General features: G+C 45.4%; 1 protein-coding gene across 6 annotated transcripts in view; it reads right to left on the bottom strand.

Moving 5' to 3' along the window:
• Positions 1–13,362, bottom strand: part of NOD1 (nucleotide binding oligomerization domain containing 1) — a 175,566-nt gene that overhangs the window by 83,533 nt on the left and 78,671 nt on the right. For all 6 annotated transcript variants that reach the window (XM_063922337.1, XM_063922338.1, XM_063922335.1 and 3 more), the window contains one exon: positions 11,500–13,288. In XM_063922337.1, the coding sequence (XP_063778407.1) occupies positions 11,500–13,288 (1,789 nt within the window). The remainder of the gene's footprint in view (positions 1–11,499; positions 13,289–13,362) is intronic.

Raw genomic sequence — 13,362 nt, 5'->3', positions numbered from 1 at the left:
GGAGGCTGGGAGGCCGCACGCAAAGCCCCTCTCTCTTCCCTGGCTGTGAGCCGCCTTCTCACCTGCGGCTTCACTCACCCTCCCCACCAGCGATCCGGCTCGCTCCTGGTGCCTCTGTTGTGAAGGCCTTGCTTAGGGGACTGGCGGTGCCATTTTGGTTGTGGGCTATACGCCCACACTACAGATAATAAACGGGGATGAGGGGAAGCGAGGCCCTGGTTCCTTACACCCCCCCACACTGCAGAGTTCTGCCTCGGGGGCGTGGCCTGGAGGCTGACCTGACGGGTGGCATTTCCCATAAGCTCCCAGGGACCTGGGAGTTCTTGACTTGCTCCGCCTGCACTGCGGACGCTAACTGAGCAGGGGGAGAGACGAGAGACCCTGCTGAAGCCGGGCCGGGAGCCCCAGAGCCTGGGCGGTGGCCATCTTGGATCGCGAGTGCTAGCAAGAAAAGCGGCGGAGTTCCGGCGGCGGGGTCCCTCAGGGCCCAGGTGAGCCTCACCCGCCACCCCGACCTGCATAAGCCGCTTTCCTCTCCTCTCCCCTCCCTGCGACCTCCTGTTGGACCGCTCCCTCACCTGCTGCGGACAGACCGCCATACCTACAACGGCCCTCTGCCCACATACAACCGTCCCCTGGGGTTGTAGCCCCGTGCTCTGGACGACTCCACCTGTTACCCGACTACCCCCCACGCACCCTGCAAGGCCCCTTCTTGAACTCTGGAGCTGAAACCGTTCCCATAAGGGGCCATCAACCACGGCCCACGGTTACGCCCAGCCCTGCACACTGTTTATATCGGGCACTGTAACGGCCCAGCTTGGGACTGCGCAAGTGGGACTCACCGGTGTCCTTGCGGATCGCCCTGTGTCCTGTGAGTGCTACACAGATTTCCTCTCTGCCAGGTGAATCCCACTCGGGGTGCCTACTCCGAATCCCTCTCCCCCCCCCCTATAGAGGCCCACTGCCTCCCTCGTTACATACCTCCACTAATTGACGCCCCTCTCCGTCGGAGCTCCCCGAAGTTTTGCCACAAGCTGCCAACGCTGCTGCTCCAAGCAGTAATGCAATACTTCATGCTCTCGTCCTCCGTTACTCTCCGTGAGGCCACCTGATGATCACCTGAGACCAGTCCGCGGGGAGTGACCGCTCCCTGGGAGCCATGTTGTTCTATGTATCTTCTTGATTCTGACGCATCTTGAGTTTATTGCAAACACCCTCCTTGCTATCTCCCTGTAGCATGAGGCGTACCTCGAAATCCTCTAAACGGAGCAACAACAACCGATCTCAAAAATCCACGAGATCTCAAGCAGACCTGAGGCCTTTCCTTCATCCATCAATATCCCCACAGATGGAGAGCCGTTCTTCACCCCACCCCCCGACATCTCCCTCTGCCTCCTCGATCTCGAATCCGGCTGACGACATGGCTGACCCCGGTATGGCGGGAGGCCGGGACCTCCGGGAAATCCTGACCTTCATAAAGTCACTTCCCACTAAGCAAGACCTTCAAGACACCATTAGGAATGAGCTCGCCTCCATTAAAAGCGAAATCTCACACCTGTCTGATCGCGTAGTGAACTTGGAAGAAGACCAAGACGCCAATGTCTCCTGTATGTCCTTGTTGAGAGATTCCATCTTTGCTCAATCCAAGGAAATCCGTGCTTTACAGTCTAGGATGACGGATATCGATAACAGAGGCAGACGGAATAATATCCGCATCCGTGGTCTCCCGGAAGACGTTTCACAGTCTGGGTTAGTGGATGCCCTGACCAAGATATTTAACGAACTCTTGAATAAAGATTCAGACAACATTATCACTTTTGACAGAGCCCACAGAGCCCTTCGACCGAGAGGCCTCACCACCGACAGGCCCCGAGACGTCATTTGCCGGCTCCATTATTTCTCCCAGAAAGAGGAGATTATGTCCAAAGCCCGTCAACTGGCCAAAATTGATTTCAACGGCTCCGATATCAGCCTCTATCAAGATCTTTCCTGGTACACGCTCCAGCAACGGAAATCCTTGAAACCCCTAACAGACGAACTGCGGAAACGTCAACTGCGGTATCGATGGGGTTTCCCCTTTAACCTCCAGGCTTGCTCCTCTGGAAAATGGTTCACCCTGTCTTCTCATGCAGACCTTTCCTCGTTCTGCTCTTCATTAGGTCTACCTCCGTTGGACATTCCGGATTGGGAGTTTTCTCTCCCTGATGTCCCTCTCCCTGAAAGGGCTCCTGACCTACAACCATGGCATGAGGTACGCGGTGTCAAGAAGAGAAGCCAACCGAACGCTTCCCCCTCCAAGCCTACTATGCGCTGAGGACTCGTCTGTTTTAATGTTACTGTTTTTGCTTCTTTCAAGAGTCTCTTATTACTACAACAGTGGTGGAGGGTACTCCCTCTTCTACAAGAGTTCTCACATACGCTTCTCGTTAAATCCCTGACTGTTGAGGGATGTTATTACTAACTAACCAATCTGTCTGCCAATCTGGATCATTCTGCTGCCCGTTGCCCGCCGTCCGGTCCTCTTAATGCAGGTTTTTTTTTGTGTCAGTTTCGGGCGTATTTTTTCACCATGGCTCCTGGCGCGGTTCACTCCCGTTCCCCCATTGAACCCGCCCTTGGCTTACTGCCGGTAGGGAGGCTGAAAGTACTACGGTTCAGTCTCTCCCCTGCGGGTCTTTTTCTGATGTTATTACATTGTTATTGTATTTTTTTTTCTTTGTCTCTTTTTCCATGCCTACTCCTCTTCGTCCCCCTTTTCTATCCTTCCACTTTCAGGTTTATAGAAATCCGCTCTATTTCACTCCACCATGAGTGTGCTTGGGAGGATTAAAGTGCTGTCCCTTAACGTGCGTGGTCTTAACACGCCGGAGAAGGGATCTAGCCTTTTACGTTTACTGAGGTCTGAAAGGGCAGATGTTGCGTTAGTGCAAGAAACCCATTTTAAAGTTGGAATTCGTAATCCCTCTCTTACCAGTCGCTATTTCCCCACGGCATATTACAGCAATACCCCAGGTAGCAAGTCCAAGGGAGTGGCTATTATTTTCTCCAAGGATTTACGCATTCCTGACGTATCCACACATAGGGTGGTTCCGGGTAGACTCCTCCTCTTGACTTGTAAACTCTTTGAACAACTGTTTACTTTTGCAGTGATGTATGCCCCAAACCAGGCCCAATTGTCTTTTTTCAATTCCCATCTCCCGAGATTAGACTCTCTGTTCCAAGGCATTACTGTTTTGGGTGGGGACTTCAATTGGACTTTGGACCCCAGTACTGACACATCATCCCAAACCCCTAGATTTGTTGCATCTAAATACCGCCATATCAAACGGTTACTTCATACACAACAACTAGCTGACTCCTGGAGAACCCTCAACCCCTCGGGTCGTGACTATTCCTTCTATTCACACCCCCATCGGGTTTATTCCCGCATAGATTACTTGTTCCTTAGCCATAGACACCTCCCGCTTCTCATAGACGCCACTATCGGCTCTATCACCTGGTCAGACCACGCTCCGGTGACGTTGACTCTAGATCTCCCTCACGGTCCCCGCAAACAATGGACCTGGAGACTCAATGAGTCCCTTCTCTACGACACACTTTGTAAAGATGCCTTAGGTAAGGCTATAGACGATTGTATTGCCACGAATGACACAGGCGATGTCTCTCACCTAACTGTGTGGGAGGCACATAAGTGTGTACTCCGGGGCAAGCTGATCCAACTAGGCACTTATAAGAAGAAGCAGAGGCAGTCTCTGATCTCAGGTCTTCTAACTAAGATTCACGCCCTCGAGACCTCTCACAAGGCATCATTGTCAGATAGGACCCTAGTGGAATTGACGGAAGCCCGCTCACAGTTGAATAAACTCCTGTCGGATAATATAATTCTCTCCATCCGTAAATGTAACCAGAAATACTATCAGTGGGGTAATAAACCTGGCCGAGTCCTAGCTCAGGCTATACGTACTCAACACTCGGCTTCGTTTATTGGCTCTGTGAAGGATGCCAAGGGAGTCCCCAAACTTAAATCACCTGAGATTGGCGCGTGCTTTACACGGTTTTACGCCTTGCTCTACAACTTAGAAAGTGCCCCTCAGGGTGGAGACCCCCGCCTTTCACTCCAAAAAATAAGGGACTATCTGCGGTCCATAGAGTATCCCGTTCTCCCGCCCTCGAAACTTAGCTTGCTGGAAGCCCCTTTCACTGCCCAAGAACTGGATCACACCATTTCCTCTATGCCATCCGGAAAAAGCCCTGGCCCTGACGGCTTCACTATTGCATACTATAAGGTGTTTAAGGATAGACTGATTCCCCTACTTCTTCGAGCATTTAACTCCATTTCATCTGGCTCTCATTTTTCCCGTGACTCTCTGGAGGCCCATGTTTCGGTGATACCGAAGCAGGGCAAAGACCCTTCGGTTTGCTCCAGTTATAGGCCCATCTCCCTCCTGAATGTGGATCTTAAGATCTATGTGAAAATCCTGGCCAATAGATTGAAGACGTTGATACCTCTCTTAGTTCACAATGACCAGGTTGGTTTTGTTATGGGCCGAGAGGCTAAAGACAATACAACCAAAATCCTTAATCTTATCCACTTAGCTTCCCACAGTTCTACTCCCACAATCCTACTCTCTACTGATGCCGAAAAGGCATTTGATAGGGTCAATTGGAATTTATGACCTCAATTTTAGAGCACATTGGCTTAGGTCCCAACGCACTTGCTTGGATACTAGCCCTCTACGACTCTCCGACTGCAAAGGTACGCGTAAATGGCACCCTATCTGACCCATTCACCATAAGCAATGGCACTAGGCAAGGCTGCCCACTATCTCCATTGATCTTTGTGCTCTGTATTGAAGCGCTAGTTAGAGCCATACGAGCTAATCAGGACATCAAAGGTTTTGTTGTGGGAGTAGGAGAGTACAAATTAGCACTGTTTGCCGACGACCTTTTAGCCATAGTATCCCATCCCACCGACTCCTTACCACACCTGATGGACGAGCTTGACCTCTATGGACAACTTTCCAACTTCAAAATTAATTACTCTAAATCTAGCGCTCTTAATATTTCCACCCCTGCAGAGTCCGTAGTAGTCCTTAAACGTTCTTTCCCCTTCTCATGGCAATCTTCTCATATAACATACCTCGGTATAAAGTTGTCCGCTAGTGAGTCCCAGCTGTTCCTGTTAAACTATTTGCCTCTTTTGCAAACAATTCGGAATGATTATTCTAGATGGAATATGAGATATCTATCTTGGTTTGGGAGGATAAATATAGTTAAGATGAACACCCTTCCTAAACTTTTGTATGTAATGCAGGCCCTCCCAGTACGCATCCCAGAGTCCTGGTTCCGATCCATTTCGCGATTGATCCAACAGTTTGTCTGGCAACGGAGGAGACCTAGACTTAAACGCTCCCACTTGACTAAATCAATCAAAAATGGCGGCCTCAAACTTCCCGATATAAAACATTATTACCATGCCATTCTTCTAAGCAGAATTATAGATTGGACGAGAAGTCGCGAGCTCAAACAATGGGTGGTACTGGAGGGCCTGTACGTGCAGCAATTCCCAGAAATATTCCCTTGGCTCCCCTCCTTCCCGAAGTTACTCCTCCCCCATCCCACTATTGCTCCCATGCTAGCCGCCTGGAAAACACTACGGGGTCTTCCCTACATCTCATCCAAATTTGGCCCCTTGACATCTTTTCTGGCCAACCCTGAGTTTCCACCGGGTCTTAACCCCGCCCACTTTTCTCAATGGGCAGTTGCAGGATTGTTCAGGGTCGGCCAGATGGTGTCAGCGACTGGAGTCAAACAGTTCACGGACTTGAGGGCGAGGTGGGACATCCCTCAACAGGACTTTTGGAAGTTTCTACAGATAAGGCACTTCTTGACAACTAATACTAGACTTTACAGCGCCGCCAGGGAGTTGACCCTGTTTGAGAAGCTTTGCGTTGCAACCCTAGACCCGACCCACACTATTTCCACGCTATATAAAATTGTTTGCCATTCCCGACCTGTCGATCCTTTGCTGTGGCCTGGGAAAGAGACCTAGGCATCTCCTTATCATCTAGAGATTGGGAAAGAATTTTCTTAAAAACTCACTTGAGCTCTGTCTGTGTCCAGGTCCGGGAGACACAATACAAAGTTGTGACAAAGTGGTATAGACACCCCTCCCTCCTCCATGCTATGTATCCCTCCTCGCCAGCCCACTGCTGGCGTTGTTCCTCCACAACTGGCTCCCTCTTACACATTTGGTGGACTTGCTCCATGATCCAACCATTTTGGCGGGAGGTTGTGCTCGTTTCTCAGGACATTCTTAAAACTCAGATTCCCTCAGACCCGGCATTTTGGCTTATTAACCACTCTAATATTCCAGTGTCCCAATACAAGCACTCATTACTGCGTCATCTCAGCAATGCAGCACGTGCTGTAATCCCGGCCATGTGGAGGTCCCACCTCCCCCCTACACGTCGTGCATGGTTCTCTAAACTGGACTATTTTATGAGAATGGAATACTTGTTTCTCTCATCGATAGGCAAGTCTGGCGAATTCGATTCTACTTGGCTGCCTTGGTTGGAATACAAGGCCTCCCAGGCCTACTTAGCCACTCCCTTGGATAGCAGTTAATATCCCTATAGCTCTGTTTGTATACCACAATGAGTGGTACCTCTTACTTCCTCTTGTCCCCTTCTCTCATTTTCTTCTTTCCTACTTTTCCTTTACTCAATGCCTAATGGCTACCTTTCCCTGGTTCTCTTTTAGTATTTATACTTCTTAGTATATAAGAACACAATTTATTGGTGATGTACAGTGCAGCTCACAGCAGGCACACCATAGCCTCCCTACGATATTGTATTACAGTATCCCCAGCTCCTTAGATGTTATTCTCTATCTGCCAGCCCACTTTGCTGCTGCTACCTTTGAAGGTTCTTAATTTCTCTGCTGGCTTGCTATCCTTGCTCTAAGCATTTTTACATTTAGATCTGTGTCTATATGCTTTATTGGTATCAATGTTTCTAAATTTGAATTTGTCTGTGTTCTTCTTTATTGTTTATGATTTTGAAATCTTTAATAAAAATCGATTGTACAAAAAAAAATGGACAGAAACCGTTTTAAGACTGTGTTGCCAGTATGGGTACCGTGTACAGTGTACTGAGACGCAGTTGTGTACTGTGTCTGGAGACGCATTCCGCCCCGTTTATAAGCCGTGCGTCTCCGTACCCTCGTGCCGCCATAATGGCCGGCACCCCGCTAACCGGGACGCCGGCTCAGTACTCACCACTCTTCAATCTTCTGGCTCTGTTAGGGGTGGAGGCGTGCTGCGGGAATGTACACTCGCCGTGGTGGGGCTTGCGAATCGTTCCCTCAGGAGCTCAATGTCCTGTCAGCGGGGAACGGGACCATTAACCCTTCAAGAGGTTGGGCCATTACCCCCCTAAGTCCCACGAAGCAGGCAGGCAGTCCTGCCTGAAAATAACAAACATATAAAATAAATGCAGAAAACTGTTCAGGAGCTTCCTCATTTTCTAAATTGAGTCTGGTATTGGACCCGTCTATACCCCATGGTACTAAATGGACCCCAGTCTCCTCTAGGACGTAATATAAAGAATGGATTGCAAATTCTGCTGTTTAACATAATTTGTAATCCGTACTGAATAACCCCCAGAGTGAATTTCTATCACATACAACAATTTCTATTTCACAAACAGATGAAGGACTATTTAGACAGATGCCTAGTAAGGAAGCTAGTATACAGCATCCACAGGGTGCACTAAATATTCATAAATCTCTAAGTTTTAGGTACATTATACAAAAGGTGTTTTGGTAATAATTCACAGTGAATGATTTCTAAGGAATTTTGCTTGTCTTCCTAGTGCAAAGCCTCACGACAATACTGAGTAGAGGTTATAATCACAGTTATCACAACAAAGATGACATGATTTTTATATCTTATAATTTCTAATAAAAATATATTAGATTCTTGTCACTTTTATATTTTTAATTGATGACGGAAGTACATGATTGTGTTCTAGGCTTTCCACAACTCACAGATGGTTGAGCAAGCAGGTTACCATTAGGAAAGTCTACTACCCCTTTTGTAATTTCTATTTGAATAAAAAATATATGAGTTAGTGTACATCCATACCCCACACTTAAGTTCCTTCACTGCTGAGGGATTTGTCACTCCTGTGCTGAACCTATTTCTTAACTGTTCACACTCCAACATCAATCAGTGTTTTACGTATGCAGTATTATACCTTGAGTTTTGTTTTGTTTTTTCCGAAAACTTTCAATTTACAGTTAATACTATTAGCCAGCTTAATCCTCCTTTTATGGTAAATAAAATCTATCCAAAATGGGCCAAAAATTGTGTTTTATTTTATTGAAATTGCATGAAAGAGAACCAAACGCAAATTTGTGGTTTTTTCCAGACACCACCAAGAAAGATTTTGTAGTACTTGTGTTGGGATCTATACACCTTTCCAAAATAATGAGAAGCAGTATTCTACGCAAAGATTTTCACATCAGTGCTGCAGGCTACTTCTGCAACGTTATTCAGATCATATTGTCAAATCCCCCTAGATAGGGGAAAAGGAAAGAGAAACAAGTTACAACTTGGGTGCACACAACCCAACTAACCCAAGTTGTAACTGTTTTTTCTTTCCTTTTCCCTTATCTATGGGGATTTGACAATATATCCTATTCCAAACCAGTCGGTAGCACCTTTTGAGCCCTAGGCATTTACCAGTGTGGACATACTGATATTCCCAAGAATTGGGACATCAAATACTAATAAGGGCATCCCAACTTTCGGATTGTACAAGAATTGTTTATCTTGGTGCGGGTTACCCTCCATGAAAGGTGAGATTCTAGTCTTCCCATTGTTGGAACATTGTGAGTTACTTAGATCAAGTTGCTAATAGTTTTTTGTACGTAAAGATGTGCCAGAGTTTTATAAAGCGTAAGGAATGCTTCTATGGGGCAGATTCAACTCCAGTTTATCTGGCAGTTACAGTAGGCAGATTCTGCATGTAGCTCCATGGGCTGCAAGCGGAAACGGTCTTCTGTATTTAACGCGTGGAAGCCACCAGGATCTGTTCATGCATAATTTACTCTGCCCCTATATGAGTTAACTGAATCACTGTTAAAGGTATTACCCACACTTGTAATAGACTCACTGTAATCTTATGTACTGTGCAGATTTGTATAGAAATAATTACATTCACAACATATACAACATATACAACCACAAAGCTGTATTTACAGTAAAAGCAAATGATTTCACAACATAGCTTATGGAATCGGCAACACAATATATTACAGCAGCACATCATTTGTGTCCCAGAAAAGAGACATCTAGATGCAGCACTTTTGCCCTCTGCACTAAAAGTTTTAAACCATTTGTTGACAGTCATTTATCTTAATCCTGTTGGATTAAACATGGGACCCCTTTCAGTGCGTGGATCGTGTTTTGTGTTTTTTTATTTTGCTAAGTACATGGATTACAAACTAAGAAGAGGACCGATCTACACTGGATTGTTGTGAGTATAATTTTATTTACAGGTACCCCGTGGATTCTACGTGGAGAAGGGGACCCGAGCCTTCGTGTCAACATAGGTAAGTATGTGTGTATGTCGGTGTGCATGTATGTAATAAAGTTATACTGTCACGGTGTGTGTGTACTGTTTTTATTTGGGTATTTTTTTGTAGTAGAACTACAGGTACCAGCGGGCCCGTTTCCCCCCCGCATGCTGGTACTTGTGGTTCTCCAAGTGCCAGCTTGCGGGGAGGCTTGCTGGGACTTGTAGTTCTGCTACAAAAAACAATATTCTTTTTTTGACACTTGGCTATCAGCCTCCCATCCGCCGCCCTTGGATGGGGGGGCGGCCTCGGGCTTCACCCCTGGCCCTTGGGTGGCTGGAGGGGGGGACCCCTTGATTTAAGGGGTCCCCACTCCTCCAGGGTAGCCCGGCCAGGGGTGACTAGTTGGGGATTTAATGCCACGGCCGCAGGGACCGGTATAAAAGTGTCCCCCGGCTGTGGCATTATTTCTCTAGCTAGTGGAGCCCGGTGCTGGTGTTAAAAATACGGGGTACCCCTACGTGTTTTGTCCCCCGTATTTCTGGCACCAGGACCGGACGCAGAGCCCGGTGCTGGTTGTTAAAATACGGGGGATCGCCTGTAATTCCCCCCCCCCCCAACCCCGTATTTTTACAACCAGGACCGGCTCAAAGAGCCCGAGGCTGGTTATGTTTAGGAGGGGGGACCCCACGCAATTTTTTTCAGGGTTTTTTTTAACACTTTTGTGCCGTCCATGAAGTCGAATCCAGGACGCACACTATTCGTCAATTGGTCCGTTTTTCGACAGCGGGACTGTCGAATCCGTCTTTTATTGAATATGTCGAATTCGGGTCCCGGCGGCCGTGATTCGACTGTCGAATTGTGTCGAATCCAAAAACGGTCGAATTCCAGCCGGAATTCGACCGCAATTGCATATACCCCTGAGTCTTTAAAAAAACTTGTAAAGAAACTAGTTCATTAACCTCTTTGAAAACAATTTTGGTGCACCTTTATACAGTATGCATTGCCACACTCTCAATTCCAGCAAAAAGTATATATTGTAAGACACTGTATTTTATGTCCTTGGGGGAGAAGGCTTGAAAAGTGATAAAGTGGAGAGTTATAAACTACCAGCCAATCAGCTCCTAACTGCCATGTCACAGGCTGTGTTTGACAAATGACAGTTAGGAGTTGATCGTTTATTACTCTCCACTTTATCACTGAATAAAGGGCCTTGTAGCATTCCACTTTCTAACCCAATCAAAATATATACTTTCATTTACTAGAAATTTGTCAATTTAAAAGATGAGTGCTCTGTTTATATAATCCTCCTGCCAGATGTAATTATAATGAAGCATAGAGAGTGGTAATATTCTTAAAGGTGTCTACAGTTGTAGGGGAATGCATTAAAGAGGGATTGCTACTGGGCTGGGGTATGTTTGAAAGAAGGGAATCCTTCCAGTAATACCTTCTCCTGCACTGGTGTGATAGCCACCTTCCTGTGGGCGCCCCTCTGGCATTAAACTCACCTACTCATACAGACTCCTCCTGGGCCAGTTCCTGTCAAAATACCTTATAATCCCCTCATATAATGGTTTAAACCCCATTGTTAGGTTTGTTCTCACTGAATTTTACCATTACGTTTATCCTATTTTTAGAATTGTTTAAACTAGATTTGATTCCATGACATCTTCAATGTACCTGCTGCATACCTGTATCAATCCCCATTTTCCAAATATAAAAGGGTATGGGAATGGGATGCGTTCTTGCAATAGGCATGATATGGGCAGATTGGGACATTGATGGCACAGTTTTGTAGTATGGATTATTTAACCAAATTTTTTAAATGGAAACATGTTACCATGATTTACACCTAGCAGGTGCAGCGCCGCTGAATATTTTTATAATAACAATAAAACAAATGAGAAGACTCCTCACCTAACCACAGTGAGCTTTCTGAAGCATGGTATGAGCTCTTTCACTCCATAATCATTTATATTGTTATTGTCCAGTTCCAAAGCGATTTGTTTCCGATAATGATTCAGCACAAAAGAGATGGCCCCACAGTCAGAGGAAGAAGCATCACAGAAACTTAGCTTAATGTAATCAGCACATATGCCCTTGGCTGCAAGTTTCCCCACTTTCTCACACTGAGTCTCCAATATGCATCGTGCCATCCAGATGAAGTTAGTCAGTGCATGGACCCTGCTATACCCCATAAAAGGTGAACGGGGCAAGTTTTTTAAGTGACATTTTACGCTCTTGAAGAGCTGTTGCTTGAGGGCTTTTCTCTTGCCTTTCAAAACTGATTTTGATACTAGGTTCTTTAAAAGGCCTTGTTTCGGCTTGGAGAGCAGACCACAGAGAAAAAGATTGATGAACTGCAAGTGATTGTTATTTGTGAAAGGATCACCCTGTTTGAGCTTCTTTGCACAAACACAGGACATCAGAGAGGGTTGTGGTCCTTCATGCTGGAAGTATGTACAATAGTTGAAATATTTCAGGAGCTCTGTAATGCTTGTTTGTCTGTTAATTACAAGAAATAAGGCAGTAAAGAAAGATTGAAGTGTCACATGAAAAAATTCAAAAGAAGCTTTATCATCGCATTCACTGAAGTTATCCACTGTTCTGAGGAATCCCAACTGGAGATCTTTCTCTGGAATGTTAAGAGACGCAATGAAATCTTGGTCAAAAACAAAGTGTGAATTGTCCATTCCACTGTAAGCTAACTTTCCAATGGACAGCAAGGTGTCTTGACCTCTTTCATAAGTCTCAATCTGACTCCTTTTGGTTTCAGTATTAGATAAGCTCAAGTAAACTTCAGTTATGAGTAAAAAGATGTCTGTAAGTGTTACTGAACTGCTTGAAAACTCATGATTCTCATTCTTAGAGTAAAAGTGTTCATAAGACTTAAAGATTATCCAGCAAAATAAGGGGATTGAACACAAGCTGCAGAAGTTGTGGTTAGCTTCCAGGTGGTTTAACACACGCTTTTGAATATCAGGTTCCTTAAAGAATAAACTAGTATATTCCTTTAGGTTATCCGTAGAGAAGCCACGCAGCATTATTTTCTTACGGACAAAGTTTTCAGAGACCTGACAACCTGTCCTTGCTGTTAAAACTTTTTTAGACCCTTTCAATAATCTTCCACTTAATAAGTGCACAAGTAAAGCTGCTGGGTGGGTCAAGTCAGTGGGTGAGGACACATGTGGAACACTGTTCAGGTCAAAATTGGAAGGTATTTCATCAAAGCCATCAAAGGTGAACAAAACAGTTTCTGGAAATGTAATAATATATCTAAATACTTCTTCTGGATCATGGTCCGGAATGCAATTGTATTTGAAGATTAGGTCCTTCAGAGACATGTCAGTGTTCGTTTTAAAAAAGATAAAAGTCCGGCATCGAAACCTAAAAAAGAATTTAATATCACAATAGGATTCTCCTTTGGCCCACATATTCTGCATTTTTTGGATCAAAAGCGTTTTTCCCATGCCAGCATCACCAAAGATGAAAGTAGTTTCTCCATCTTCATTGATTACCCCACTGTCATCAAACAAGGAATGTAAATCTTTTACGCGTCCCATGGTTTCATTTCTAGCACTGATCAGCTCCATGACGCCACTGATGTATGTTTCTTGGAGCATCATCTCCTCCTTATTGGTGTAAGACTTTACAAATTTGGAACCACTACACAACTCTTGTTTGAGCTTCTTGCTATACATAGTAACTGAAAAAAACAAAAACAATATATTTTATATTATGCGTATGCAGATTAGGTTCCAAACACAATATATTACAGAA

The sequence above is a fragment of the Pseudophryne corroboree genome, chromosome 5 (assembly GCF_028390025.1).
Source record: "Pseudophryne corroboree isolate aPseCor3 chromosome 5, aPseCor3.hap2, whole genome shotgun sequence".
Taxonomy (NCBI): domain Eukaryota; kingdom Metazoa; phylum Chordata; class Amphibia; order Anura; family Myobatrachidae; genus Pseudophryne; species Pseudophryne corroboree.
The sequence above is the reverse complement of the archived record's forward strand: the minus strand, read 5'-3'. Positions and strand labels throughout refer to the sequence as shown.